Raw genomic sequence first — 27,795 nt, forward strand, 5'->3', positions numbered from 1 at the left:
AATGGGAATTTCGGGGGTAGAAAAGGGAATTTTGGGGTCCCGGAGCGGATTTTAGGGGTCCCGGGGGGGTTTTGGAGGGAAAAAAGGGAAATTTAGGGATAAAAAGGGGAAATTTGAGGTAAAAAGGGGGAATTGGGGTTAAAAAAAGGGAATTTTGGGGTAAAAAAAGGGAATTTTGGGGTCCCGGTCGCGGGTCCCGCTCGGCGGCCCCGGGGCCGCCCCCGAGATGGCGGCGCAGGAAGAGGCGGGGCCAGGGAGCGGAATGGGCGGGGCCAAAGGAGAATCAACCAATGGCAGCGCGGCTTGGGGTGGGGGCGTGGTTAAAGGTGGGCGTGGTTTATGCAAAAATGAGCAGTTTTCACGGTTCCCATTGGTTATCTGGCGGGGTGGGCGTGGCTAATGGAGGGGGAGATAGGCGTGGCTTCTACGCGGAGGGGCGTGGCCGCGCGGTTTTCATTGGTCGGTGAGACGGGGTGGAGCCGGAAGTGGGCGTGGCCACGCGGCGGAAGCGGAAGCGCGGGGAGCGGCCATGGAGGAGGCGGCGGGAGGGAGGGTGAGGCCGCCCCTCCCCCACCCCCAAAAATAACCCCAAAAAAACCCAAAATCTTCCAAAAATTCCCCAAAATCCCCAAAACTTCCCCCAAATCCCGCCAAAACTCCCCAATATTCCCCAAAATTCCGCTCAAATCCCTCCAAAAATCCCCGAAAATTCCTCAAAATGTCTCCAAATCCCTCCAAAATTCCCCCAAATCTCCCCAAAAAACCCCAAAATCCTCCCAACCCCCCCAAATTAAAAAAAAATCCCTTAAATCCCCTCCAGACCCCCAAAATCCCTCCAAAATTCCCCAAAATCTCCCCAAAAATCCCCCAAAATCCCCCCAAACCCCCCAAAATAACAAAAAAATCCTTTAAATCCCCTCCAGACCCCCAAAATCCCCCCAAATCCCCCCCAAAATTCCCAAAAAAACTTCTCCAAAATTCCCCCAAAATTCCCAAAAATTCCCAAAATCTCCTCAAAATTCCCCAAATTCGCCCAAAATTCCCCAAAATCCCCCAGAAATACAAAAAAAAAAATCCCTCAAATCCCCTCCTGACCCCCAAAATTTCCCCAAAATTCTCGAAAATCTTTCCAAAATTCCCCTCAGAATTCCCAAAATCCCCCCAAAATCCCCCAAATCCCTCCAAAGTTCTCCAAAATCCCCCCAAAATTCCCTAAAATCTCTGAAAATCCTCTCAAAATTCCCCAAAATGCCCCAAAATTCCCCAAATCTCCCCAAAAGTTTTTAAAGCTCTCAGGGACCCCAAATCCCCCCCGGGATCCCCAAAACCCCTCGGGGGGGCACCGCGGGGGGGGGCAGGGACAGGGATGGGGACGGTGACACAGTGACGGTGACACGGTGACAGTGGGGGGTGGCACAGGGTGACTATGACAATAACACGGTGATGGTGACACAGTGACAGAGTGGTGGTGACAGTGACAGGGCGACGGTGACACAGTGACAGTGACACAGTGACGGTGACAGGGTGACACGGTGACAATAACACGGTGACAGTGATGGTGACATGGTGACACTTTTGGTGACGGTGACACGGGGGTGTCAGCGGTGACACCGTGGGGGTGGCGGGGGCGCGGTGACGGTGACACCCACATGGTGACAGTGATGGTGACACAACAGTGACCGTGACCCCGGGTGACCCCTGAGTGACCCCAATCACCCAAATGACCCCTGGGTGACCCCTCGGTGACCCCAATGACCCCTGGGTGACCCTGAGTGACCCCAAATAACCCCTCAGGGACCCCTGGGTGACCCAAGTGACCCAAAGTGACCCCAAGGTGACCCCTAATGCCCCAAAAGTGACCTCAAAGTGACCCCGGGGTGACCCCACCCCAAATGACCCCTGGGTGACCCCTGAGTCACCCCAGTGACCCCTGGATGACCCCAATGACCCCTGGGTGACCCTGAGTGACCCCAATGACCCCTGAGTGACCCCAGTCACCCAAATGACCCCAAGGTGACCCCTGGGTGACCCCAAAGTGACCCCAATCACCCCAGTTACCCCAATGACCTCTGGATGACCCCAGTGACCCCTGAGTGACCCTTGGGTGACCCTTGGGTGACCCTTGGGTGACCCAAATGACCCCTGGATGACCCCTGAGTGACCCCTGAGTGACCCCTGGATGACCCCCGAGTGACCCCTGGCTGTTCCTGGGCTGTTCCCCCCCCCCCCGCTGCCCAGGTGCTGTTGGCCCTGCCCGGGGCGGCTGTTCCCGTGTCCCTCCCCCCGCGGCCGCTGCCGGGAGAGCTCCGAGTGCGCCTGAGACCGGTCAGAATAGACTGGTTTATACTGGGATATACTGGGATATACTGGGGGGGACTGGTTTATACTGGTTTATACTGGGAGGGACTGGGAGGGAACTGGGAGGGACTGGGAGGGAACTGGGAGGAGATTGGGAGGGACTGGTTTATACTGGGAGGGACTGGGAGGGAACTGGGAGGGAACTGCCACATACTGGTTTATACTGGGATGGAACTGGGAGGGACTGGGAGGGGCTGGGAGGGACTGGGAGGGAACTGGGATATACTGGGAGGGATTGGGAGGGGCTGGTTTATACTGGTTTATACTGGTTTATACTGGTTTATACTGGTTTATACTGGGAGGGACTGGGAGAGGATTAGGTTCTAGTGGTTTATACTGGGAGGGAACTGGGGGGGAGTGGGACATACTGGTTTATACTGGGAGGGATTGGGGCGGGACTGGGACAAACTGGGAGGGAACTGGGAGGGAACTGGGATATACTGGTTTTTACTGGGATGGACTGGGAGAGGATTAGGTTCTACTGGTTTATACTGGGATGGAACTGGGAAGGAACTGGGGGGGACTGGGACAAACTGGAAGGGAACTGGGGGGAACTGGTTTATACTGGTTTATACTGGGAGGGGACTGGGAGGGACTGGGATGGGTAACCACTGGTCCATACTGGTTTATACTGGTTTTTGCTGATTCGTACTGGTCCATTTTGGTCCATACTGGTCTGTACTGGTTTATACTGATCCATACTGGTTTATACTGGTCCATACTGGTTTATACTGGTCCATACTGGTTTATACTGGTCCGTACTGGTTTGGCAGCCCCAGGAGTTGGTGCTGGAATGGGAACCCCTGGAGGGGAACTGGGAACTCCCTGAGGAGACGGTGAGACCCAAAAAATCCCAAAATAACCCCAAAAATCCCCCCAAAAAACCCAAAAAAATCCCCAAAGAATCCCTCCCAAAATCCCCAAAATTTCCCCCAAATTCCCTAAAATTCTCTACATTTCCCCAAAATTTTTCCCAATCCCCCCAAAAGGTTTCAAAAATTCCCCAAAATTTCCCAAAAATTCCCCCCTTAAAATCCCTCTACCATCCCCAAAATCTCCCCAAATTTCCCCAAATTTTCCTGAATATCCCCAAAACCCCCCCAAATTCCCTAAAATTTTCCCAAAACCCCCAAATTTTCCCAAATTTCCCAAAATTCCGGAATTTCCCGCAGGAGCCGCCCGACCCCGGCTTTGAGCCCGACTGGGCCGTGCTGAGCCCCCCCCGGCCCCGCCCCGGTACCACAGTGCGGGGGAAATTTGGGAAAAATTTGGGGGAATTTGAGACATTTTGGGGATCTGGGGGGAATTCTGGGAGAAATTTGGGGGAAATTTAGGGAAAATTCAGGAATTTTGGGGGATTTGGGGGATTTGGAGGGAATTTTGGGAGAAATTTGGGAAAAATTTAGTGAAAATTCGGGAATTTTGGGGAAATTTGGGAGATTTTGGGAATTTAGGGGAATTTTGGGGGAAATTCGGGGGGAAATTGGGGAAATTCAGAAATTTTGGGGAAAATTTGGGAAATTTTGGGGATTTCGGGGGAATTTTTGGGGAAAATCGGGGTAAATTTAGTGAAAATTTGGGAATTTTGGGGGAATTTGGGGAAATCTGGGAAATTTTGGGGATTTGGGGGGAAATTTGGGAAAATTGGGGGAATTTTGGGGAAATTTCGTGAATTTGGGGAAATTTGGGGAAAATTTGGGAAATTTTGGGGATTTGGGGGCAATTTTGGGGGAAATTTGGGGGAAATTTGGAGAAAAATCGGGAATTTTGGGCATATGTGGGAAAAATTTGGGAAATTTTGGGGATTTGGAGGTAATTTCAGGGAAAATTTGGGCATTTTGGGAAAATTTGGGGATTTGGGGGGAATTTTGGGAAATTTGGGGGAATTTTGGGGTAAATTATGGGAAAATTTGGGGGGAATTTCAGGGAATTGTGGGAAATTTGGGAAAATGTGGGAAAATTTAGGGAGAATTGGAGATTTTTTTGGTGATTTTTTGCTGATTTCCGGGGGATTTTTTGGGCGATTTTGGAGCCGATTTTTGTGTTAAGTTATCGATTTTTTGGCTGTTTTTTGGCTGATTTCTGTGGGATTTTTGGGTTAATTTTGCCCATTTTTGGCTGTTTTTTGGCCGATTTCAGAGCCGATTTTTGGGTTAATTTTGGCTCTTTTTTGGCCAATTTCGGAGCGGATTTTTGGGTTCATTTTGCCCATTTTTGGCATTTTTTTAGCTGGTTTTGGAGCCGATTTTTGAGTTAATTTTGGCTGTTTTTTGGCTGATTTTGGAGCCGATTTTTGGGTTAATTTTGGCTGTTTTTTGGCCGATCTTGGAGCCGATTTTTGGGTTCATTTTGGCTGTTTTTTGGCTGATTTTTGAGCCGATTTTTAGGTTAATTTTGGCTGTTTTTTGGCCAATTTCAGAGCCGATGTTTGGGTTAATTTTGGCTGTTTTTTGGCCGATTTCGGAGCCGATTTTTGGCTTAATTTTGGCTGTTTTTTGGCCGATTTCGGAGCCGAGTTTTGGGTTCATTTTGCCCATTTTTGGGTCATTTTTTGGCCGATTTTGGAGCCGATTTCTGGGTTAATTTTGCCCATTTTTGGCTGTTTTTTGGCCGATTTCTGTGAGATTTTTGGGTTCATTTTGGCTGTGTTTTGGCTGATTTGGGAGCCGATTTTTGGGTTAATTTTGCCCATTTTTGGCTGTTTTTTGATGATTTCTGTGGGATTTTTGGGTTAATTTTGCCCATTTTTGGCTGTTTTTTGGCCGATTTCTGTGGGATTTTTGGGTGAATTTTGGCTGTTTTTTGGCCAATTTCGGAGCCGATTTTTGGGTTCATTTTGCCCATTTTTGGCGGTTTTTGGGCCGATTTTGGAGCCGATTTTTGGGTTAATTTTGCCCATTTTTGGCTGTTTTTTAGCCGATTTCAGAGCCGATTTTTGGGTGAATTTACCCCATTTTTGGTGGTTTTTAGCCGATTTTTGAGCCGATTTTTGGGTTAATTTTGCCCATTTTTGGTGTTTTTTTTGGCCGATTTGGGAGCGGATTTTTGGGCTAATTTACCCCATTTTTGGTGTTTTCCAGGCCGGGCCGGGGGTTTCTCGCTGGCGCTGCGGGAGCTGCGGGGGCTGCGCCGGGGCCCCCCCGCCCTGAGCCCCCCGACTTTGGAGCTGCTGCCCCGGGGGGGGCCCCGACCCCCCCCCCTGCACCTCCCCCGGGGGGGGCTCCGGAAACTGCGGCGCATTTTGGGGTCACACCTGCGCCCGTGAGTAGCGCCCCGAAAATACCCAAAAATCCACACAAAAACACCCCGAAAACCATGAAAATCCACACAAAAATACCCCAAAACCCTCCCCAAAAATCCACACAAAAACACCCCGAAAACCACAAAAATCCACCCAAAAACACCCCGAAAACCACCCAAAAACACCCCAAAAAACACAAAAATCTGCCCAAAAGTACCCCAAAATACCCCCAAACCCTCCCCAAAAATCCACCCCAAAAACCCCAAAAATTTGCCCAAAAACACCCCCAAAACCACAAAAATATGCCCAAAACCACCCCAAAACCCACAAAAATACCCCAAAACCCTCCTCGAAAATCCACCCAAAAACACCCCAAAAAACACAAAAATCTACCTAAGAATACCCCAAAACCCTCCCCAAAAATCCACCCCAAATCCTCCCCCAAAAAACTCGAAATTCCACCCAAAAACATCTGGAAACCCTCCCCAAAAATCCACCCAAAAATACCTGAAAACTCTCCCCAAAAATGCACCCAAAACCACCCCAAAAATCTGCCAAAAAATACCCCAAAACCCTCCCCAAAAATCCACCCAAAAATACCCCAAAACCCTCCCCAAAAACCCCAAAAATCCTCCCAAAAATACCCCAAACCCCTCTCCAAAAAAATCCCCCCAAAAATCCTCCCAAAAACCCCAAAAATACCCCAAATTCCCCCAAAATTCTTAAAAATTCCCCCAAATTCCCCCATAATCCCCAAAATTTTCCCAAATTTCCCCCAAATTCCCCAAAATTCCTCCAAATTTCCCCAAAATTTCCCCAAAATTCCCCCCAAACCCCCCAAAAATCCTCCCAAAAACGCCCCCAAATCCCCAAAACTGTTCCCAAAAACTCCTCCCAAAATCGTCCCAAAAACCCCAAAAATCCACCCAAAGAAACCCCAAAACCCCCGGGACCCCTCCCCAATTTCGGGACCCCTCCCCAATTTCGGGACCCCTCCCCAATTTCAGGGACCCCTCCCCAATTTCGGGACCCCTCCCCAATTTCGGGACCCCTCCCCAATTTCTGGACCCCCTGCCCCAGGGACCCCTCCCCAATTTTGGGACCCCTCCCCAATTTCGGGACCCCTCCCCAATTTTGGGACCCCTCCCCAATTTCAGGGTCCCCCCCCACTTTCAGGGTCCCCCCCCAATTTCAGGGACCCCTCCCCAATTTGGGGACCCCTCCCCAATTTCGGGACCCCCCCCCGAATTTCGGGACCCCCCCCCAATTTCGGGACCCCTCCCAAATTTCAGGGACCCCTCCCCAATTTCGGGGACGTCTCCCCAATTTCGGGACCCCTCCCCAATTTCAGGGACCCCTCCCCAATTTCGGGACCCCTCCCCAATTTCGGGACCCCTCCCCAATTTCGGGACCCCTCCCCAATTTTGGGACCCCTCCCCAATTTCGGGGACCCCTCCCCAATTTCGGGACCCCTCCCCAAATTCGGGACCCCTCCCCAATTTCAGGGACCCCCGGGACCGGCGGCTGCTGCTCGTGGTGACCCCCGAGGACCCCCCCGAGCCCCCCCCAGGGCCCGGCCTGGTCACCGTGAGCACCCCAAAAACGGGGGGGGTCCCCAAAATATGGGGGGGACACCCCAAAATATGGGGGGGAGGTGTCCTAAAATGGGCGGGGGGCACCAAAATATGAGGGAGGGTCGTAAAATATGGGGGGGGGACAACAAAAATGGGGGGGTCCTAAAATATATGAGGGGGTCCCCAAAAATGGGGGGGTCCCTAAAATATGGGGGGGCTCCTAAAATATGGGTGGGTCCCCAAAATATGGGGGGGGCCCCAAAATATGGGAGGGGGCACCAAATTATGGCAGAGGGTCTTAAAACATGGGGGGGAACCCCAAAATATGGGGGGGGTCCCAAAATTGGAAGGGGGTTCCAAAATTTGGGGGGGGTCCTAAAATTTGGGGGGGGTCCCCAAAATATGGGGGGGACCCCAAAAATGGGGAGGGGGTTCCCGAAATTTGGGGGTGGTCCCCAAAATATGGGGGGGGGGCAACAAAAATAGGGGGTCCTAAAAATGGGGGGGGGTCCTAAAATATGGGGGGGTCCTAAAATATGGGGGGGTCCTGAAAAATGGGGAGAAGATCCTAAAATTTGAGGGGGGTCCCCAAAATATGGGGGGGACCCTAAAAATGGGGGAGGGTCACAAAATGGGAAGGGGGTTCCCAAAATTTGGGGGGGATCCTAAAATATGGGGGGTACCCTAAAATATGGGGGGGGGGTCCTGAAAAATGGGGAGGGGGTCCTAAAATATGGGGGGTCCCCAAAAATTTGGGGGGTCCTAAAATGGGCGGTTCCTGGGATGGTTTTGGGCTGATTTTGGGGTTTTTTGGGGCTATTTTGGGGTTATTATGGGATTATTTTGGGGTTATTTTGGGATAATTTTGGGCTGATTTTGGGGTTATTTTGGGAATATTTTGGGGTAATTTGGGGCTGATTTTGGGGTTATTTTGGGATAATTTTGGTCTGATTTTGGGGTTATTTTGGGCAGATTTTGGGGTTATTTGGGGGTTATTTGGGGCTGATTTTCGGGTTATTTTGGGCTGATTTTGGGATTATTTTGGGGTTATTTTTGGTTGATTTTGGGGTTATTTTGGGGATTTTTTGGGCTGCTTTTGGGGTTATTTGGGGCTGATTTTGGGGTTATTTGGGGCTGATTTTGGGGTTAGTTTGGGATGATTTTGGTGTTATTTTGGGGTGATAATTTTGGGCTGATTTTGGGTTTATTTGGGAGTTATTTGGGGTTATTTTGGGGTTATTTCAGGCTGTTGAGGGATTCTTTTGGGGATAATTTTGGGGTCATTTTGGGTGATTTTGGGGTTATTTTGGGATTATTTTGGGGTTATTTTGGGGTTATTTCAGGCGGTTTGGGGGATAATTTTGGGATAATTTTGGGGTGATTTCAGGCCGGTTTTGGGGCTATGTTGGGATTATTTTGGGGTGTTTTTGGGACGTTTCTGGGATGAATTGGATATTACTTTGGCGATTATTTTGGGGTTATTTCGGGTAGATTTGGGGCTCATTTTGGGGTTATTTTGGGGTTATTTTGGGGTTATTTCGGGCTGTTTGGGGGATTCTTTTGGGGATTATTTTGGGCTGATTTTGGGTTGAATTTGGGTTTATTTGGGGGTTATTTGGGGGTTATTTTGGGGTTATTTCAGGCTGTTGGATTCTTTTGGGGATTATTTTGGCGTTATTTCGGATAGATTTGGGGTTATTTTGGGGTTATTTTGGGGATTATTTTGGGGTTATTTTGGGTAGATTTGGGGATTTTTTGGGGGTTATTTTGGGGTTATTTCAGGCTGCTTAGGGATTATTTTTGGGATAATTTTGGGGTGATTTTGGGTGGATTTGGGGCTCATTTTGGGATTTTTTGGGGCTGGTTTTGGGGTTATTTTGGGATTATTTCAGACTGTTTGGGGGTTTTTTGGGGGATAATTTTGGGGTTCTTTTGGGCCGGTTTTGGGGCTATTTTGGGGCTATTTTGGGGTGATTTGGGGTCCCTGACCCCCCTCTCTCTCCCCAGCGTCTCCTGCGGGGTCCCTGCGCCGCCACCCTCGGGGGGCTCGGCCGCCTCCTGCGGGGGGCGGGGCCCGAGGGGGCGGGGCCCGAGGGGGCGGGGCCCGAGGGGGCGGGGCCGGAACCGCCCTTCGAGGTGCTGGGTGAGGTGAGTGGGCGGGGCATGAAGGGGCGTGGTCAAAAGGGCGGGGCTTAATGGGGTGAGGCCAAAGGGGCGGGGCCTGATGGACAGCTCAGTGTTGTGAGTGGGTGAGGCTTAAAGGGGCGTGGTCAAAGGGGCGGGGCTTAGTGGGGCGGGGCCCAATCCGCCCTTTGAGGGGCTCTGTGATATAAGTGGGTGGGGCTTAATGGGGTGTGGTCATATGGGTGGGGCTTGGTGGGGCGTGGTCAAAGGGGCGGGGCTTAGGGGGCCAGAGCTGCACTTCCAGGGGCTTATAAGCATGAGTGGGCGGGGCTTAATGGGGCGTGGTCAAAGGGGCGGGGCCTGAGAAAGCGGATCCGTGATGTGAGTGGGCGGAGCTTAAATGGGCGTGGTCAAATGGGCGGGGCTTAGCAGGGTGGGACCAGAGCTGCCCTTCCAGGGGCTCATTAGCATGAGTGGGTGGGGCTTAAAGGGGTGTGGTCAAATGGGGCGGGGCTTAGTGGGCGGGGCCAGAGCCGCCCTTTCAGGGGCTCATTAGCATGAGTAGGTGGGGCTTGATGGGGCGTGGTCAAAGGGGCGGGGCTTAGAGGGGTGGGGCCAGACCCGCCCTTTAATGAGCTCAGTGACATGAGTGGGTGGGGCTTAATGGGGCGTGGTCATTTGGGCGGGGCTTAGTGGGTGGGGCCAGAACCACCCTTCTGGGGCCTCATTAGCATGAGTGGGTGGGGCTTAATGGGGTGTGGTCAAAGGGGTGGGGCTTAGCAGGGCGGGGCCAGAGCCGCCCTTACAGGGACTAATTAGGATGAGGAGGCGGGGCTTAATGGGGCGTGGTCAAGGGGGGCGGGGCTAAGCGGGGCGGGAACAGAGCCGCCCTTCCAGGGGCTCATTAGCATGAGTGGGCGGGGCTTAACGGGGCGTGGTCAAATGGGGCGGGGCTTAGCGGGGTGGGGCAGGACCCACAGCTTAATGAGCTCTGTGACATAAGTGGGTGGGGCTGAATGGGGCGTGGTCAAAGGGGCGGGGCTTAGCGGGGCGGGGCCAGACCCACCCTTTGATTAGTTCAGTGACGTTAGTGGGCGTGGCCAAGGGGGCGGGGCTTATCGAGGCAGGGCAAAGGGGGCGTGGCCAAGGGGGCGGGGGCGGGGCTTAGCCGGGGATTAATTCTGGGCTTTCTTTGGGGGGATTTTTGGGGTTTTCGAAAGGAATTTGGGCATTTCTGGGGTGGTTTTGGGGAGATTTTTGAGGATTTTGGCGGTTTGGGGGAATTTTGGAGGGAATTTTGGGGGTTTTGGGGGATTTTTGGAGGGAATTTGGGATTTTTGGGGCATTTTGAGGGCCTGGGGGGGATTTTGAGGGAGTTTTGGGGGAGATTTTTGGGGGATTTCAGGGGTTTTGGGGGACTTTGGAGGTTTTGAGGGATTTTTGGGAGGATTTTGGGGGTTTGGGGGAATTTTGACAGAGTTGGGGGGGGTTGGGGGGGTTTTGAGGGATTTTTGGGGGGATTTGGGGGAAATTTGAGGGGATTTGGGGGGTGCGGGAGGATTTTGGGCTTTTGGGGGGGATTTGGGGGGTTTTAAGGGATTTTGGGGGAATTTGGGGAATCTGGGGGGGATTTTTAGAAGGATTTTGGGATTTTGGGGGTTTTGGGGGATCTGACAGAATTTTGAGGTGATTTTGGGGAGGTTTTGGGGGAATTCTGAAGTTTTGGGGGAATTCTGGAGTTTTGGGGGGATTTGAGGCAGATTTGGGGGATTTTGGGGGGGACTTTGGGGTTTTGAGAGAAATTTTGGGTGAATTTTGGTGGTTTTGGGGGAATTTGGGGAATTTTTAAATGTGGGCGTGGCCTGACAGACCCCGCCCCTCCAGGTGCCGTTGGAGCCCCGCCCCTCCCCCGCTCGGGGGCCGCCATTGGCTGTCGCCGATTGGGGGCGGGGCCTGGACCCGGAAGTGCTGCGGGAGCGAATCTTCAGAGGGGTGAGGGGCGGGGCCTCGGGGGGCGTGGTCAGGGTGGGCGTGGCCATGGCCTGGGAACCCAAAATTGACCCAAAATTGACCCAAATGTCCCCAAAAATCCCAAATTCCCCCTAAAAATCCCCAAAAATCCCCAGAAATCCCAAATCCCCCCCAAAATGTCCCTAAAAATCCCAAATCCCCCTCAAATGTCCCAAAATCTCCCCAAAAGTCCCCAAATCACCTCAAAAAATGTCCCCAAATCCCCCCAAAATCTCCCCAAATCCCCCCAAATTCCCCAAAATCCCCCCAAACGCCCCCAAAATCTCCCCCTACCCCCCAAAATCCCCCAAATGCCCCAAATTCCCCCCAAATCTCCCCCAAGCCCCCAAATCTCCCCAAACCCCCCAAAATCTCCCCCAAGCCCCCAAAATCTCCCCAAATCTCTCTAAATCTCCCCAAACCCCCCAAAATCTCCCCAAAATCCCCTAAATCCCACCAAATCCCCCCAAATCTCCTCAAATTTCCCCCAAACCCCCCAAAATCTCCCCAAATCCCCCCAAAATCCCCTCAAAATGCCCCCAAATCCCCCTAAAATCCCCCAACCCCTCCCAAAATCTCCGCCAAGCCCCCAAAATCCCCAAATCCCCCCAAAATCCCCCCAAAATTTCCTAAAATCGCCCCAAACACCCCAAAATCGCCCAAACCCCCCCAAAATCCCCCCAAAATCCCCCAAATCTCCCCCAAAATCCCCTCAAACCCCCCCAAAATCTCCCCAAACCCCCCCAAAATCTCCCCAAACCCCCCAAAAATCCCCCCAAATCTCCCCAAATGCCCCCCAACCCCCCCAAAATCTCTCCCAAGCCCCCAAAATCCCCCCAAATCTCCCCAAATCCCCCAAAATCTCCCCAAAATCCCCCAAATTTTCCCAAAAATCTCCCCAAATCCCCCCAAATCCCCCCCAAATCCCCCCCAAATCCCCCCAAAATTCCCCCCAAATTTCGGCAGGGCGTGGTCCCCGAGCTCCGGCCCCGGGCCTGGCCCTTCCTGCTGGGGCTGCGGAATTTGGGGGACCCCGGGGGGACCCCCGAGAGCCCCGAGGGGACCCCGGACCCCGCCCGGGCCCGCAGGTCAGAGGGGGGTCAAAATTGGGGTTCGGGGGGTGAAAATTGGGGTGTGGGGGGTCAAAATTAGGGTGTAGGGGGGCAAAATTGGGGTGTGGGGGGGAAAAATTGGGGTTTGGGGTGTGAAAATTGGGGTTTGGAGGGTCAAAATTGGGGTGTGGGGTGTGAAAATTTGGGGTGTGGGGGGTCAAAATTGGGGTTTGGGGGGGCAAAATTGGGGTGTGGGGGTCAAAATTGGGGTGTGGGGGGCAGAAATTGGGGTGTGGGGGGTCACAGGGAGGTTTTGGGGTTATTTTTGGGGTGGGTTTGGCTGTTTTTGGGGTGCCAGGGAAGTTTTTGGGGCGGTTTTGGGGTGCTTGGGCTGATTTTGGGGTATTTTTGGCTGTTTTTGGGGTACTAAGGATGTTTTTGGGGTGTTTTTGCCGGTTTTGGGGTGCTGAGGATGTTTTTTGGCCGTTTTGGGGGTTTTTTTGGGGTTTTTTTAGCTGTTTTTGGGGTGCTTAGGATGTTTTTGGGGTGGTTTTGACTGTTTTTGGGGTGTTTTTGGGGTGTTTTTGGGGTACTAAAGATGTTTTTGGCTCGTTTTGGGGTTTTTTTTGGCTGGTTTTGGGGTGGTTTTGGGTGGTTTTGGCTGGTTTTGGGGTGTTTTCTGACTGTTTTTGGGGTGTTTTTGCTGGTTTTGGGGTTCTGAGGATGTTTTCTGACCGTTTTTGGGGTGTTTTTTGGCCGTTTTTGGGGTGCTGAGGATGTTTTTTGGCCGTTTTTGGGGTTCTGAGGATGTTTTCTGACCGTTTTTGGGGTGTTTTTGCCATTTTTGGGGTGCTAAGGATGTTTTTTGGCCGTTTTTGGGGTTCTGAGGATGTTATCTGACCGTTTTTGGGGTGTTTTTGCCGTTTTTGGGGTGCAGGGACGATTATTTCCGGATGAAGCTCCAGTGGCGCTCGCTGAGCCCGGGGCAGCTGCGGAGGAACAAAATCCTCAGGGGGTACCTGGAACGGATCGGTGAGACCCCAAAAACCCCCAAAATCACCCCAAAATCACCCCAAAATCACCCCAAAAATCACCCCAAAAATCCCCCAAAATCACCCCAAAATCACCCCAAAAATTAACCCAAACTGAGCCCTCAGGGGGTACCTGGAACGGATGGGTGAGACCCCAAAAATTACCCAAAATAGCCCCAAAATCACCCCAAAATCACCCCAAAATCACCCCAAACTGAGCCCTCAGGGGGTACCTGGAACGGATGGGTGAGACCCCAAAAATTACCCAAAATCACCCAAAAATCACCCCAAAAATCACCCCAAAATCACCCCAAAATCACCCCAAACTCACCCCAAAATCACCCCAAAATCACCCCAAACTGAGCCCTCAGGGGGTACCTGGAACGGATGGGTGAGACCCCAAAAATTACCCAAAATCACCCAAAAATCACCCCAAAAATCACCCCAAAATCACCCCAAAATCACCCCAAACTCACCCCAAAATCACCCCAAAATCACCCCAAACTGAGCCCTCAGGGGGTACCTGGAACGGATTGGTGAGACCCCAAAAATCCCCCAAAATCACCCCAAATGGCCCAAAAATCACCCCAAAAATCACCCCAAAATCACCCCAAAAATTAACCCAAACTGTCCCAAAAATCACCCCAAACTGCCCAAAAATTAACCCAAACTGCCCTAAAATTACCCCAAAAATTGACCCCAAATTGCCCCAAAAATTATCCCAAAACTGCCCTAAAATTACCCCAAACTGAGCCCTCAGGGGGTACCAGGAACGGATGGGTGAGACCCCAAAAACCCCAAAAATCCCCCAAAATCACCCCAAAAATTAACCCAAACTGAGCCCTCAGGGGGTACCTGGAACGGATGGGTGAGACCCCAAAAATCCCCCAAAATCACCCCAAAATCACCCCAGAATCATCCCCAAAAATCACCCCAAAAATCCCCCAAAATCACCCCAAAAATCACTCCAAAAATCACCCAAAACTGAGCCCTCAGGGGGTACCTGGAACGGATGGGTGAGACCCCAAAAATCACCCCAAAAATTACCCAAAATCACCCCAAAATCACCCCAAAAATCACCCCAAACTGAGCCCTCAGGGGGTACCTGAAACGGATGGGTGAGACCCCAAAAATCCCCCAAAATCACCCAAAATCACCCCAAAGTCACCCCAAAATCACCCCAAAAATTAACCCAAACTGTCCCAAAAATCACCCCAAAATGGCCCAAAAATTAACCCAAACTGCCCTAAAATTAACCCAAAACTTGACCCCAAACTGCCCCAAAAATCACCCCAAAATCACCCCAAACTGAGCCCTCAGGGGGTACCAGTAACGGATGGGTGAGACCCCAAAAATCCCCCAAAATCACCCCAAAATCACCCCAAAAATCCCCCAAAATCACCCCAAAAATCACCCCAAAAATCCCCCAAAATCACCCCAAAAATCACCCCAAAAATCACCCAAAATCACCCCAAAATCACCCCAAACTGAGCCCTCAGGGGGTACCTGGAACGGATCGGTGAGACCCCAAAAATCCCCCATAATCACCCCAAAATCACCCCAAAAATCACCCCAAAAATCACCCCAAAAATCCCCCAAAATCACCCCAAAAATCACCCCAAAAATCACCCAAAATCACCCCAAAAATCACCCCAAAAATCCCCCAAAATCACCCCAAAATCACCCCAAACTGAGCCCTCAGGGGGTACCTGGAACGGATCGGTGAGACCCCAAAAATCCCCCATAATCACCCCAAAATCACCCCAAAAATCACCCCAAAAATCCCCCAAAATCACCCCAAAATCACCCCAAAAATCCCCCAAAATCACCCCAAAATCACCCCAAAATCACCCCAAAAATCACCCCAAAATCACCCCAAAATCACCCCAAAATCACCCCAAAAATCACCCCAAACTGAGCCCTCAGGGGGTACCAGTAACGGATGGGTGAGACCCCAAAAATCACCCCAAAATCACCCCAAAATCACCCCAAACTCACCCCCAAATCACCCCAAAAATCCCCCAAACTCACCCCAAACTGAGCCCTCAGGGGGTCCCGGGAACGGATTGGTGAGACCCCAAAATCCCCCAAAATCACCCCAAAAATCCCCCCAAATCACCCCAAAATCACCCCAAACTGAGCCCTCGGGGGGTACCAGTAACGGATGGGTGAGACCCCAAAAATCCCCCAAAATCACCCCAAAAATCCCCCCAAATCACCCCAAAATCACCCCAAATTGAGCCCTCAGGGGGTACCAGTAACGGATGGGTGAGACCCCAAAAATCACCCCAAAAATTACCCCAAAATCACCCCAAAATCACCCCAAAATCACCCCAAAAATCACCCCAAAATCACCCCAAAAATCCCCCAAAATCACCCCAAAATCACCCCAAAATCACCCCAAAATCACCCCAAAATCACCCCAAAATCACCCCAAAAATTAACCCAAACTGAGCCCTCAGGGGGTACCTGGAACGGATCGGTGAGACCCCAAAAACCCCCAAAATCACCCCAAAAATCCCCCAAAAATTACCCCAAATCACCCCAAAATCACCCCAAAATCACCCCAAAAATCACCCCAAAAATCACCCCAAAATCACCCCAAAAATTAACCCAAACTGTCCCAAAAATCACCCCAAAATGGCCCAAAAATTAACCCAAACTGCCCTAAAATTACCCCAAAAATTGACCCCAAATTGCCCCAAAAATTATCCCAAAACTGCCCCAAAATCACCCCAAACTGAGCCCTCAGGGGGTACCTGGAACGGATGGGTGAGACCCCAAAAATTACCCAAAATCACCCCAAAATCACCCCAAAATGGCTCAAAAATTAACCCAAACTGTCCAAAAAATCGCCCCAAAACTGCCCTAAAATTATCCCAAAAATTGACCCCAAAACTGCCCCAAAAATTAACCCAAAACTGCCCCAAAATGACCCCAAACTGAGCCCTCAGGGGGTCCCAGGACCAGATGGGTGAGACCCCAAAAATTACCCAAAAATGGCCCAAATTTACCCCAAATTTCCCCAAAAATTACCCCAAAACTGCCCCAAAAATTAACCAAAAACTGACCCTAAACTGCCCCAAAAATTACCCTAAAAATTAATCCAAAACTGCCCCAAAATTACCCAAAATTGAGCCCTGAGGGGGTACCGGGACCAGATGGGTGAGACCCCAAAAATTACCCAAAAATCACCCCAAAATGGCCCAAATTTACCCCAAATTTATCCAAAAATTACCCCAAAACTCCCCCAAAAATGACACCAAATCTTCCCAAAAAGTCCCTAAAATCTCCCAAAATCCCCCCCAAAAAATGCAAAATCTCCCCCGTATCTCCCCAGATTTCCCCAAAACATTCCCAAAAAACCCCAAATGTCCCAAAAAATCCCAAAATGTCCCCCAAAAAATCCCAAAGAATCCCAAAAATCAAAAAAAAAAATCCCAAAATCTCCCCAAAAAGTTCCCAAAAATCCCCAAAAAATCCCAAAATGTCCCCAAAAAGTCCCCAAATGTCCCCCCAAAAAAATCCCAAATCTCCCCCAAATCCCTCCCCAGAGATCCCAAAATGTCCCAAAAAATCCCAAAAAAATCTCCAAAATATCCCCAAAAAATCCCAAAATGTCCCCAAAAAAATCTCAAAAAAATCCCAGAAAAATCCCAAAAAATCCCAAAATGTCCCAAAATGTCTGTAAATGCCCCAAAATCTCCCCAAAATGCCCCCAAAAAGTCCCAAATCTCCCCAAAAAATCCCAAAATGTCCCCCAAAATATCTTCAAAAAAATCCCAAAAAAATCCCAAAATGTCCCCAAAAAAACCTCAAAAAAATCCCAAAAAAATCCCAAATCTCCCCAAAAATCCCAAAAAATCCCAAATCTCCCCAAAATGTCCCAAAATGTCCCAAAATCCCCAAATTCCCAGATCGGGACCTGGCCGGGGATCCGTCGGCGCCGCGGCTGCGGGAACTGCTCCGAACCTTCTGCATGTTCCACTTCGACCTCGGTGAGGGAAAATTTGGGGATTTTGGGGAATTTTGGGGATTTTGGGGAATTTTTTTTAATTTTTGGGGAATTTTTTTTTAATTTTCTGGGGGATTTTTTTGCGATTTTTTATGGATTTTGGGGGGTTTTTGGGAATTATTTTGGGATTTTTCGGGGGTTTTGGAGGGGTTTTGGTGAATTTTGGGGAATTTTTGGGAGATTTTGGGGGAAATTTGGGAATTTGAGGAAAATTTGGGAGATTTTGGGGGAAATTTGGGAATTTTGAGGAAATTTGGGGGAATTGGGGGGATTTTGGGGGGATTTGGGGTTCAGGGCTCTCGTGACCTTCTGCATGTTCCACTTCGACCTCGGTGAGGGCCCAAATTTGGGGATTTTGGGGATTTTTGGGACATTTTGGGGAATTTTTGGGAATTTTTGGGAATTTTTGGGAATTTTTTTAAATTTTATGGGGGATTTTTTGGGGATTTTTTATGGATTTTTGGGGATTTTTGGGAATTATTTTGGGATTTTTCAGGGTTTTTGGAGGGCTTTTGGTGAATTTTGGGGATTTTTTGGAGTATTTTGGGGAAAATTTGGGAATTTTGGGGGATTTTGGAGGGGAATTTTGGGATTTTTTGGCGGATTTTGCGGGGAAATTTGGGATTTTTAGGGGGAAAAACTTGAAGGGAAGTTTGGGATTTTGGGGGGAAAACTTGAAGGGAAATTTGGGATTTTTAGGGGGAAAAACTTGAAGGGAAGTTTGGGATTTTGGGGGGGAAATTCGCAATTTTTGAGGGAATTTTGGGGGAAAATTTGGGATTTTATTGGGATTTTTTTTTTATTTTCGTGGGGAAATTTGGGATTTTTGGGGTAAATTTCGGATTTTTTGGGGGATCCCGAATTTTGGGGACCCCCCCAAATTTGGGGTTCAGGGTGGGGGGGATGAGCGAGGTATGGGGGGAAATTTGGGTTAATTTTGAGGGAAAAATTTGGGATTTTTGGGGGATTTTTTTTATTTTCATGAGGAAATTTGGGATTTTTGGGTGGGAAATTTGGGAATTTTTGGGGATCCCGAATTTTGGGTTCCCCCTAATTTTGGGGTGCTCAGGGTACGTGAGGGGGATGGGCGAGTCTGGGGGAAATTTGGGTTAATTTTGAGGGGAAATTTGGGATTTTTATGGGATTTTTTTTATTTTTGTGGGGAATTTTGGGAATTTTTGGGTGGGAAATTTGGGAATTTTGGGGATCCCGAATTTTGGGGACCCCCTAAATTTGGGGTGCGGGGGGGGGGATGGGCGAGTCCGGGGAGAAATTTGGGTTAATTTTGCGGGGAAAATTGGGATTTTTGTGGGAATTTTTTATATTTTTTTGGGGAATTTTTGGGATTTTTGGGGTAAATTTAGGATTTTTTGGGGATCCCGAATTTTGGGGACCCCCTAAATTTGGGGTTCAGGGTACGTGAGGGGGATGGGCGAGGTTGGGGGGAAATTTGGGTTAATTTTGAGGGGAAATTTGGGATTTTTATGGGATTTTTTTTATTTTTTGGGGAAATTTTGGGATTTTTGGGGTAAATTTCAGATTTTTTGGGGATCCCAAATTTTGGTGACCCCCTAAATTTGGGGTTCAGGGTGAGGGGGATGAGTGAGGTATGGGGGGAAATTTGGGTTAATTTTGAGGGGAAAATTGGGATTTTATTGGGATTTTTTTTTTTTTTCGTGGGGAAATTTGGGATTTTTGGGGTAAATTTCGGGTTTTTTGGGGATCCCAAATTTTGGGGACCCCCTAAATTTGGGGTGCAGGGTGGGGGGGGGGGATGAGTGAGGTTGGGGGGCAAATTTGGGTTAATTTTGAGGGGAAATTTGGGATTTTTATGGGATTTTTTTTATTTTCATGGGGAAATTTGGGATTTTTGGGGTAAATTTCGGATTTTTTGGGGATCCCGAATTTTGGGGACCCCCCAAATTTGGGGTTCAGGGTACGTGAGGGGGATGAACGAGCTCCTGGCCCCCCTCGCCGCCGTCTGCGCCGACGAGGCCGAAGCGTTTTGGGCCTTTTGCGCCGTCATGGAGATGGTGGTGAGCGAATTTGGGGGGAAAAAGGGGAAATTTGGGAAAATTCACAAATCGGGAAATTTTGGGGGGAAATCACAAAAAATTTGGGGGGGAAATGTCAAAATTTGGGGGGAAAGTGTCAAAATTTGGGGGAAAACTGGAATTTTAAGGGGAAAATTTGACCAAAATTTGGGTGGAAATTCAAAATTTTGGGGGGGGAGAAATCTGGAATTTTGGGGAGAAAATGTGAAAATTTGGGGGAAATTTGAAATTTTGGGGAGGAAATGTGAAAACTTGGGGGAAATTTTCAAAATTTTGGGGAGGAAATGTCAAAATTTGGGGAGAAAATGTCAAAATTTGGGAAAAATCGAAAATTTGGGGGGGAAATCTGGAATTTTGGGGAGGAAATTGACAAAAATTCGGGGGTGAAATGTGAAAATTTGGGGGGAATTTTGAAATTTTGAGGAGGAAATGTGAACATTTTTGGGGGAAATTTCAAAATTTTGGGGAGGAAATGTCAAAATTTGGGGGAAATCTGGAATTTTTGGGGGGAGTTTGGGGTGAATTTTGGGTTTTTTTGGGGGGGATTTGGGGTGAATATTTTGGGTTTTGGGGTATTTGGGGTTTTTTGGGTTTTTTTGGGATATATTTTTTGAGGGGATTTTGGGGCAAATTTTGGGGTTTTCTGGAGATATTTTTGTTTTTTGGGGGGATTTTGGGGGGGAATTTTTGGGTTTTTTGGGTGAATATTTTGGGTTTTGGGGTATTTGGGTTTTTTTGGGATATATTTTTTGGGGGGGATTTTGGGGCGAATTTTGGGATTTTCTGGGGATATTTTTTGTTTTGGGGGGAATTTTTGTGGTTTTGGGGGGAATTTTTGCGTTTTTTGGGTGTGAATTTGGGGTTTTTCTGGGTTTTTTTTGGGGGGATATTTTTGGTTTTTTGGGGGGATTTTGGGGTGAGTTTTTTGGTTTTTTTGGGGTAATTTTTGGGTTTTTTGGGGGGATTTGGGGGGGAATTTTTGGGTTTTTTGGGGGAATTTTTTGGGGTTTTTGGGTGAATGTTTTGGGTTTTGGGGTATTTGGGGTTTTGGGGTTTTTTTTGGGATATATTTTTTGGGGGATTTTGGGGCGAATTTGGGGGTTTTCTGGGGATATTTTTGGTTTTTTGGGGGGATTTTGGGGGGGGAATTTTTGGGTTTTTTGGGTGAATATTTTGGGTTTTGGGGTATTTGGGTTTTTTTTGGGATATATTTTTTGAGGGGATTTTGGGGCAAATTTTGGGGTTTTCTGGAGATATTTTTGGTTTTTTGGGGGGGAATTTTTGGGTTTTCTGGGAGAATTTTGGGGTTTTTTTGCGGTGAATTTAGGGTTTTTCTGGGGGGTTTTTGGGGATTTTTTTGGGGGGATTTTTGGGGGAATTTTGGGGTTTTTTGGGGGGATTTGGGGTTTTTTGGAGTGAATTTGGGGTTTTTCTGGGTTTTTTTTGGGAATATTTTTGGATTTTGGGGGAATTCTTGGGTTTATTTGGGTGTGAATTTGGGGTTTTTCTGGGGGTTTCTTTGGGGATATCTTTGGTTTTTTGGGGGGATTTTGGGGCGAGTTTTTTTGTTTTTTTGGGGGGGATTTTGGTTTTTTGAGGGGATTTTGGGGGATATTTTTGGTTTCTTGGGGGATTTTGGGGCAAATTTTTTGGGTTTTGGGGGGGGAATTTTGGGGGTTTTTTGGGTGAATATTTTGGTTTTTTGGGTATTTGGGGTTTTTTGGGGTTTTTTTGGGTGTGAATTTGGGGTTTTTCTGGGGGGGGTTTTGGGGGATATTTTTGGGTTTTTTTGGGGGGATTTTGGGGCGAATTTTGGGGTTTTCTGGGGATATTTTTGGTTTTTAGGGAGGATTTTGGGGGGGAATTTTTGGGTTTTTTGGGTGAATTTTTGGGGGTTTTGGCTGAATGTTTTGGGTTTTGGGGTCTTTGGGGTTTTTGGGGGTTTTTTGGGATATAGTTTTATGGGGGGGTTTTGGGGCGAATTTTGAGGTTTTCTGGGGATATTTTTGTTTTTTTTGGGGGGAATTGTTGGGTTTTTTGGGGGAATTTTGGGTTTTTTTGGGGGAATTTTTGGGTTTTTTGGGTGTGAATTTGGCGTTTTTCTGGGGTTTTTTTGGGGGGATATTTTTGGTTTTTTGGGGGGATTTTGGGGTGAGTTTTTTGGGTTTTTTGGGGTAATTTTGGGGTTTTTTGGGGGGATTTGGGGGGGGGAATTTTTGGGTTTTGGGGTCTTTGGGGTTTTTTGGGGGGATTTTGGGGTGAATTTTGGGGTTTTCTGAGGATATTTTTGTTTTTTTGGGGGGGAATTTTTGGGGTTTTTGGGGGAATTTTTGGGTTTTTTGGTTGAATAATTTGGTTTTTGGGGTCTTTGAGATTTTTTGGGTTTTTTTTGGGATTTCCTCCCTTTCCCCCCCCCCAGGGTGAGAATTTCGGGCCGGGCCCGGAGGGGCTGCGCAGGAATTTGGGGCTTTTGGGGGCGCTGCTGGAGCAGCTGAACCCCGACCTCGTCCCGCTGCTGGGTGAGTGTCCCCAATGTCCCCAAGTGTCCCCAAATGTCCCCAAAATGGCCCCAAATGTCCCCAAAATGGCCCCAAATGTCCCCAAATGTCCCCAAATGTCCCAAAATGTCCCAAAATGTCCCAAAAATGTCCCCAAATGGCCCCAAATGTCCCCAAAATGTCCCCAAATGTCCCCAATGTCCCCAATGTCCCCAAATGTCCCCAAATGTCCCCAAAATGTCCCCAAATGGCCCCAAATGTCCCCAAAATGTCCCCAAAATGTCCCCAATGTCCCCAAAATGTTCCCAAATGTCCCCAAAATGTCCCCAAATGGCCCCAAATGGCCCCAAATGTCCCCAAATGGCCCCAAATGGCCCCAAATGTCCCAAAATGTCCCCATTACTGTCCCCAATGTCCCCATTGGTGTCCCTGCTGTCCCCAATGTCTCCAATCCCCCCAATGTCCCCACTAATGTCCCCAATGTCCCCAAATGTCCCCACTGATGTCCCCAAATGTCCCCAAATGTCCCCAAATGTCCCCCAACGTCCCCAAAATGTCCCTTAATGTCCCTAAATGTCCCTAAATGTCCCCAAATCCCCTCAGAACCACCCCAATGCCACCCCAAAATGTCCCTGCAATGTCCCCATCAATGTCCCCAATGTCCCCACTGATGTCCCCATTAATGTCCCCAATGTCCCCATTAATGTCCCCCAAATGTCCCCAGATTGTCCCCAAATGTCCCCAAATCTCCTCCAAATGTTCCCAATGTCCCCAATGTCCCCAATGTCCCCATTAATGTCCCCAATGTCCCCAAATTGTCCCCAAATGTCCCCAAATGTCCCCAAATATCCCCAAATGTCCCCAAATGTCCCCATTAATGTCCCCAATGTCCCCAAATTGTCCGCAAATGTCCCCAAATCCCCTCAAAACCACCCGAAAGCCACCCCAAAATGTCCCCAAATGTCCCCAAATGTCCCCAATGTCCCCATTAATGTCCCCAAATGTCCCCACTGATGTCCCCATTAATGTCCTCATTAATGTCCCCAAATGTCCCCATGACTGTCCCCAATGTCCCCCAATGTCCCCAAATGTCCCCAAATGTTCCCAAATGTCTCCAAAACCACCCCAAATGTCCCCTCAATGTCCCCAATGTCCCCAATGTCCCCACTGATGTCCCCAATGTCCCTGATGTCCCCATCAATGTACCAAATGTCCCCATTATTGTCCCCATTAATGTCCCCAATGTCCCCATTAATGTCCCCAAATGTCCCCATTACTGTCCCCAATGTCCCCAAATTGTCCGCAAATGTCCCCAAATCCCCTCAGAACCACCCCAAAGCCACCCCAAAATGTCCCCGCAATGTCTCCAATGTCCCCACATGTCCCCAATGCCCCCAATGTCCCCAAATGTCCCCAAATTGTCCCCAAATGTCCCCAATGTTTCCAATGTCCCCAACCCCCCAAATGTCCAAATATCCCAAATGTCCCCAATCCCCCCAGACGTCCCCATTGATGTCCCCAAATGTCCCAAATATCCCCCAATCCCCCAAATGTCCCCATTGGTGTCCCCAAAATGTCCCCAAATGTCCCCAATGTCCCCAATGTCCCCATTACTGTCCCCATTGCTGTCCCCAATGTCCCAAATATCCCCCAATGTCCCCAATGTCACTGATGTCCCCGTTAATGTCCCCACTGTCCCCAGCCCAGCGGTGGCCGCGCCGTTTCTGTTCTCTGTCGCTCCAGTTCCGTTTCCGGTGGCTCTTGGGACAGGAGGGGACAGAGCGGCTCTGGGAGGTACCAGGGACAGCGGGGACATTAACGGGGACATTGGGGACATTGGGGACATTGGGGACATTGGGGACATTGGGGACATTGGGGACATTGGGGACATTGGGGACATTGGGGACAGTGGGGACATTGGGGACAGTGGGGACATTTGGAGATATTTGGGACAGGGGGACATTGGGGACATTTTGGGGACATTTTGGGGTGGCTTTGGGGTGGCTTTGGGGTGGTTTTGAGGGGATTTGGGGACATTTGGGGACAATTTGGGGGGATTGGGGACATTTTGGGGACATTTTGGGAGGTTTTGGGGACATTTTGGGGACCTTTCGGGACATTTGGGGACATTTTGGAGACATTGGGGACATTGGGGGGATTGGGGACATGGGGACATTAACGGGGACATTTGGGGACATCTGGGGACAGCAGGGACATCAGGGGTGTGGGGGACATTTGGGGACATTGGGGACGTTGGGGACATTGGGGACATTTTGGGGACATTTTGGGGTGGCTTTGGGGTGGTTTTGAAGGGATTTGGGGACAATTTGGGCACATTTGGGGACATTTGGGGGGATAGGGGGGACAGGGGACAGGGGGACATTTGGGGACATTTGGGGACATTTGGGGACAGTGGGACATTTGGGGACATTTGGGGACATTGGGGATGTTGGGGACATTGGGGACATTTTGGGGACATTTTGGGAGGTTTTGGGGACATTTTGGGGACCTTTCGGGACATTTGGGGACATTTTTGAGACATTTGGGGACATCTTGGGAGGTTTTTGGGACATTTTGGGTACATTTGGAGGACATTTTAGGGACATTTAGGGACATTTTGGAGAGGGTTTGGGACACTTTGGGGACATTTGGGGAACTTTTGGGGACATTTGGGGAAATTTGGGGACATTTTGGGGACATTTGGGGGATTGATGACATTGGGGACATTGGGGACATTTTGGGGACATTTTAGGGAAATTTGGAGACATTTTGGGAGGTTTTGGGGACATTTTGAGGATATTTGGGAACAATTTGGGGACATTTTGGGGGCGTTTTGGGACATTTGGGGCGGCTTTGAGGTGGTTTTGAGGGGATTTGGGGACATTTTGGGGACATTTGGGGACCTTTGGGGTGGCTTTGGGGTGGCTTTGGGGTGGCTTTGAGGGCATTTGGGGACATTTTGGGGACATTTTTTTGAGCTTTGGGGCCGTTCCGGGGCCACTTTGGGGCCATTTTTGGGGCCCTTTGGGTGTGTTTGCCCCCAGAGGTGTCCCCAAGTGTCCCCAGAATGTCCCCAAATGTCCTCAAAATGTCCCCACCTGTCCCCAGGTGCTGTGGACGGGGCGGCCGTGCCCCAATTTCCATCTCCTGGTCACCTGCGCCGCGCTGGAGCTGCTCAGGGACACCCTCGGGGACACCTTTGGGGACACCCTCGGGGACACCCTCGGGGACACCTTTGGGGACACCTTTGGGGACACCTTTGGGGACACCTTTGGGGACAGTGACAGCAACGAGGACACGGACAGCGAGGACAGCGACGGGGACCAGGTGGGGACACCGGGGACACGGGTGGGGACATCGGGGTGGCACCGGGGACATCCAGGTGGCACTGGGGACATCAGGGGTGGCACCGGGCTGGCACTGGGGTGGCTTTAGGGACAGGGCTGGGGACACTGGGGTGGCACTGGGGTGGGGTTGGGGACATCAGGGTGGCACTGGGGACACGGGTGGGGACACTGGGGTGGCACTGGGGACATTGGGGTGGCACTGGGCACATGGGGATGGCTTTGGGGACAGGGCTGGGGACACTGGGGTGGCACTGGGGTGGGGTTTGGGACACTGGGGACATCAGGGTGGCACTGGGGTGGGGTTTGGGACACTGGGGACATCAGGGTGGCACTGGGGACACCAGGGGTGGCACTGGGGTGGCACTGGGTGACACCAGGACACACTGGTGGCACTGTCCCTGTCCCCATGTCCCCATGTCCCCATGTCCCTGTCCCAGCTGTCCCCGTTGGTGACACAGGGACAGGGTTGGTGGCACAGGGACACACGGGTGACACTGTCCCCATGTCCCTGTCCCAGCTGTCCCCGTTGGTGGCGGTGGGTGGCACTGGGACAGGGTGGTGGCACTGTGGTGACACCAGGACACTCTGGTGGCACTGTCCCTTGTCCCTTGTCCCCAGCTGTCCCCGTTGGTGGCGGTGGGTGGCACTGGGGTGGCACAGGGACACACGGGTGACACTGTCCCTGTCCCTGTCCCAGCTGTCCCCGGTGGTGGCGGTGGGTTGCACAAGGACAGGGTTGGTGGCACTAGGACAGGGTGGGTGACACCAGGACAGGTTGGTGACACTGTCCCTGTCCCTGTCCCAGCTGTCCCCGTTGGTGGCTGTGGGTGGCACAAGGACAGGTTGGTGGCACTGGGGTGACACAAGGACACTCTGGTGACACTGTCCCTGTCCCAGCTGTCCCCGTTGGTGGCAGTTCCGGAGCTGCTGTGCCGCGCTGAGGGACTCCTGCGGGTGGCGGCCACTCGGGTCAGTGACACACGGCGGTGGCACCGATGGCACCGATGTCACCAAATGTCCCCAGTGTCCCCAAAATGTCACCAATGTCACCAAAATGTCCCCAAATGGCCCAAAATGGCCCCAAACGTCCCCAATGTCCCCGATGTCACCGATGTCACCAATGGCCCCAAAATGGCCGCAAATGTCCCGAAATGTCCCCAAAACGTCCCCAAATGTCACCAAAATGGCCCCAAATGTCCCAAAATGTTCCCAATGTCCCCAAGTGTCACCTGAGTGTCCCCAATGTCCTCAATGTCCTTAATGTCACCGGGTGTCCCCAAAATGTCCGCAAATGTCCCCAAAATGTCCCCAAATGTCACCGAGTGTCCCCAAAATGTCCCCAAAATGTCCCCAAAATGTCCCCAATGTCCCCGATGTCCCCAGTGTCCCAGACTGACCCCAAAGTGACCCCTGGGTGACCCCAAATGACCCAAAATGACCCCAGTGACCCCAAAGTGACCCCAGTTGACCCCGAATGACCCAAAATTACCCCAGTGACCCCAAAGTGACCCCTGCATGACCCCAAAGTGACCCCTGAGTGACCCCGGTGACCTCCACATGACCCAAAAGTGACCCCGGGGTGACCCTGCTGACCCCTCAGTGACCCCTGCGTGACCCCAATGACTCCTGGGTGACCCCAAATGCCCCAAAAGTGACCTCAAATGACCCCAAAGTGACCCCAGGTGACCCCGAATGACCCCAAATGACCCCGGTGACCCCATCTGACCCCGCTCCTCCCCCAGGCGCTGCCCCCGGACCTGCGGGAGCTGCTGGGACTGGGACGGACTGGGACAAACTGGGATGGACTGGGACAGACCGGGAGCCAAACTGGGACGGACTGGGAGCAACTGGGACAAACTGGGATGGACTGGGAGCAACTGGGGGGGCCCCAACCCCCCCCGGAGCCGCCCCCGGGTACCGCCTGAGCCAAACTGGGACGGACTGGGATGAACTGGGAGGGACTGGGATGGACTGGGACGGACTGGGAGGGACTGGGACAAACTGGGAGGTACTGGGAGCACTGGGAGCACAAACTGGGAGCCCAAACTGGGAGCCCAAACTGGGATGAACTGGGAGCCCAAACTGGGAGCCCAAACTGGGAGCTCAAACTGGGAGCACTGGGAGCCCAAACTGGGATGAACTGGGAGCCCAAACTGGTTTTTCCTTTCTTTGATCATTAAAAGCTTTTGGGAACCGCCGGGTTTGGAATTTTGGGGTTTTTTTGGGAATTTTTTGGGGTATTTTGGGGTTTTTTTGGGAATTTGGGGAATTTTGAGGGAAATTTGGGGGATTTTGGGAATTTTGGGTTTTTTTTGGGAATTTCAGGAATTTTTTGGGGAATTTTTTGGCGAATTTTTGGGGGCAATTTGGGGGATTTTGGGAATTTTTGGGGTTTTTATGGATTTTTGGGGTTTCTTGGGGGTTTCTTGGGGGATATTTTGGAGTTTTTTGGGGGGGTTTGGGAATTTGGGGAATTTTTGGGGTTTTTTTG

General features: G+C 50.5%; 1 protein-coding gene across 3 annotated transcripts; it reads left to right on the forward strand.

Annotated features, from left to right (window-relative positions):
* Positions 1–480: 480 nt before the first annotated feature.
* On the forward strand, positions 481–27,288 carry LOC121468802 (TBC1 domain family member 17). 3 transcript variants are annotated; one of them, XM_072921393.1, is made up of 18 exons: positions 481–553; positions 2,239–2,325; positions 3,132–3,194; positions 3,531–3,594; positions 5,439–5,619; positions 7,105–7,186; positions 9,181–9,321; positions 11,182–11,289; positions 12,274–12,395; positions 13,297–13,391; positions 17,308–17,388; positions 19,341–19,441; positions 21,879–21,978; positions 23,660–23,751; positions 25,066–25,284; positions 26,202–26,273; positions 27,047–27,076; positions 27,107–27,287. In XM_072921393.1, exons 1-18 carry the CDS (start codon positions 530–532, stop codon positions 27,227–27,229), a joined length of 1,785 nt encoding a protein of 594 aa, XP_072777494.1. In that variant the 5' UTR covers positions 481–529; the 3' UTR covers positions 27,230–27,287. The 3 variants fall into 3 exon arrangements, with proteins under 3 accessions (XP_072777494.1, XP_072777493.1, XP_072777495.1); XM_072921392.1 differs by having other exon boundaries at positions 27,047–27,287; XM_072921394.1 differs by lacking the exons at positions 21,879–21,978; positions 23,660–23,751 and having other exon boundaries at positions 27,047–27,288.
* The last annotated feature ends 507 nt before the right edge of the window (positions 27,289–27,795 follow it).

The sequence above is a fragment of the Taeniopygia guttata genome, chromosome 37 (genome assembly GCF_048771995.1).
Source record: "Taeniopygia guttata chromosome 37, bTaeGut7.mat, whole genome shotgun sequence".
NCBI classification, from domain to species: Eukaryota; Metazoa; Chordata; class Aves; order Passeriformes; family Estrildidae; genus Taeniopygia; species Taeniopygia guttata.

Bases quoted from the DNA above. Each gene is read 5' to 3' on its own strand.
- LOC121468802 (XM_072921392.1), top strand. From the start codon at position 530: ATGGAGGAGGCGGCGGGAGGGAGG. The intron at 3,195-3,530 runs GTGAGACCCAAA...AATTTCCCGCAG, and splicing joins GGGAACTCCCTGAGGAGACG to GAGCCGCCCGACCCCGGCTT. The intron at 11,290-12,273 runs GTGAGGGGCGGG...AAATTTCGGCAG, and splicing joins GGGAGCGAATCTTCAGAGGG to GGCGTGGTCCCCGAGCTCCG.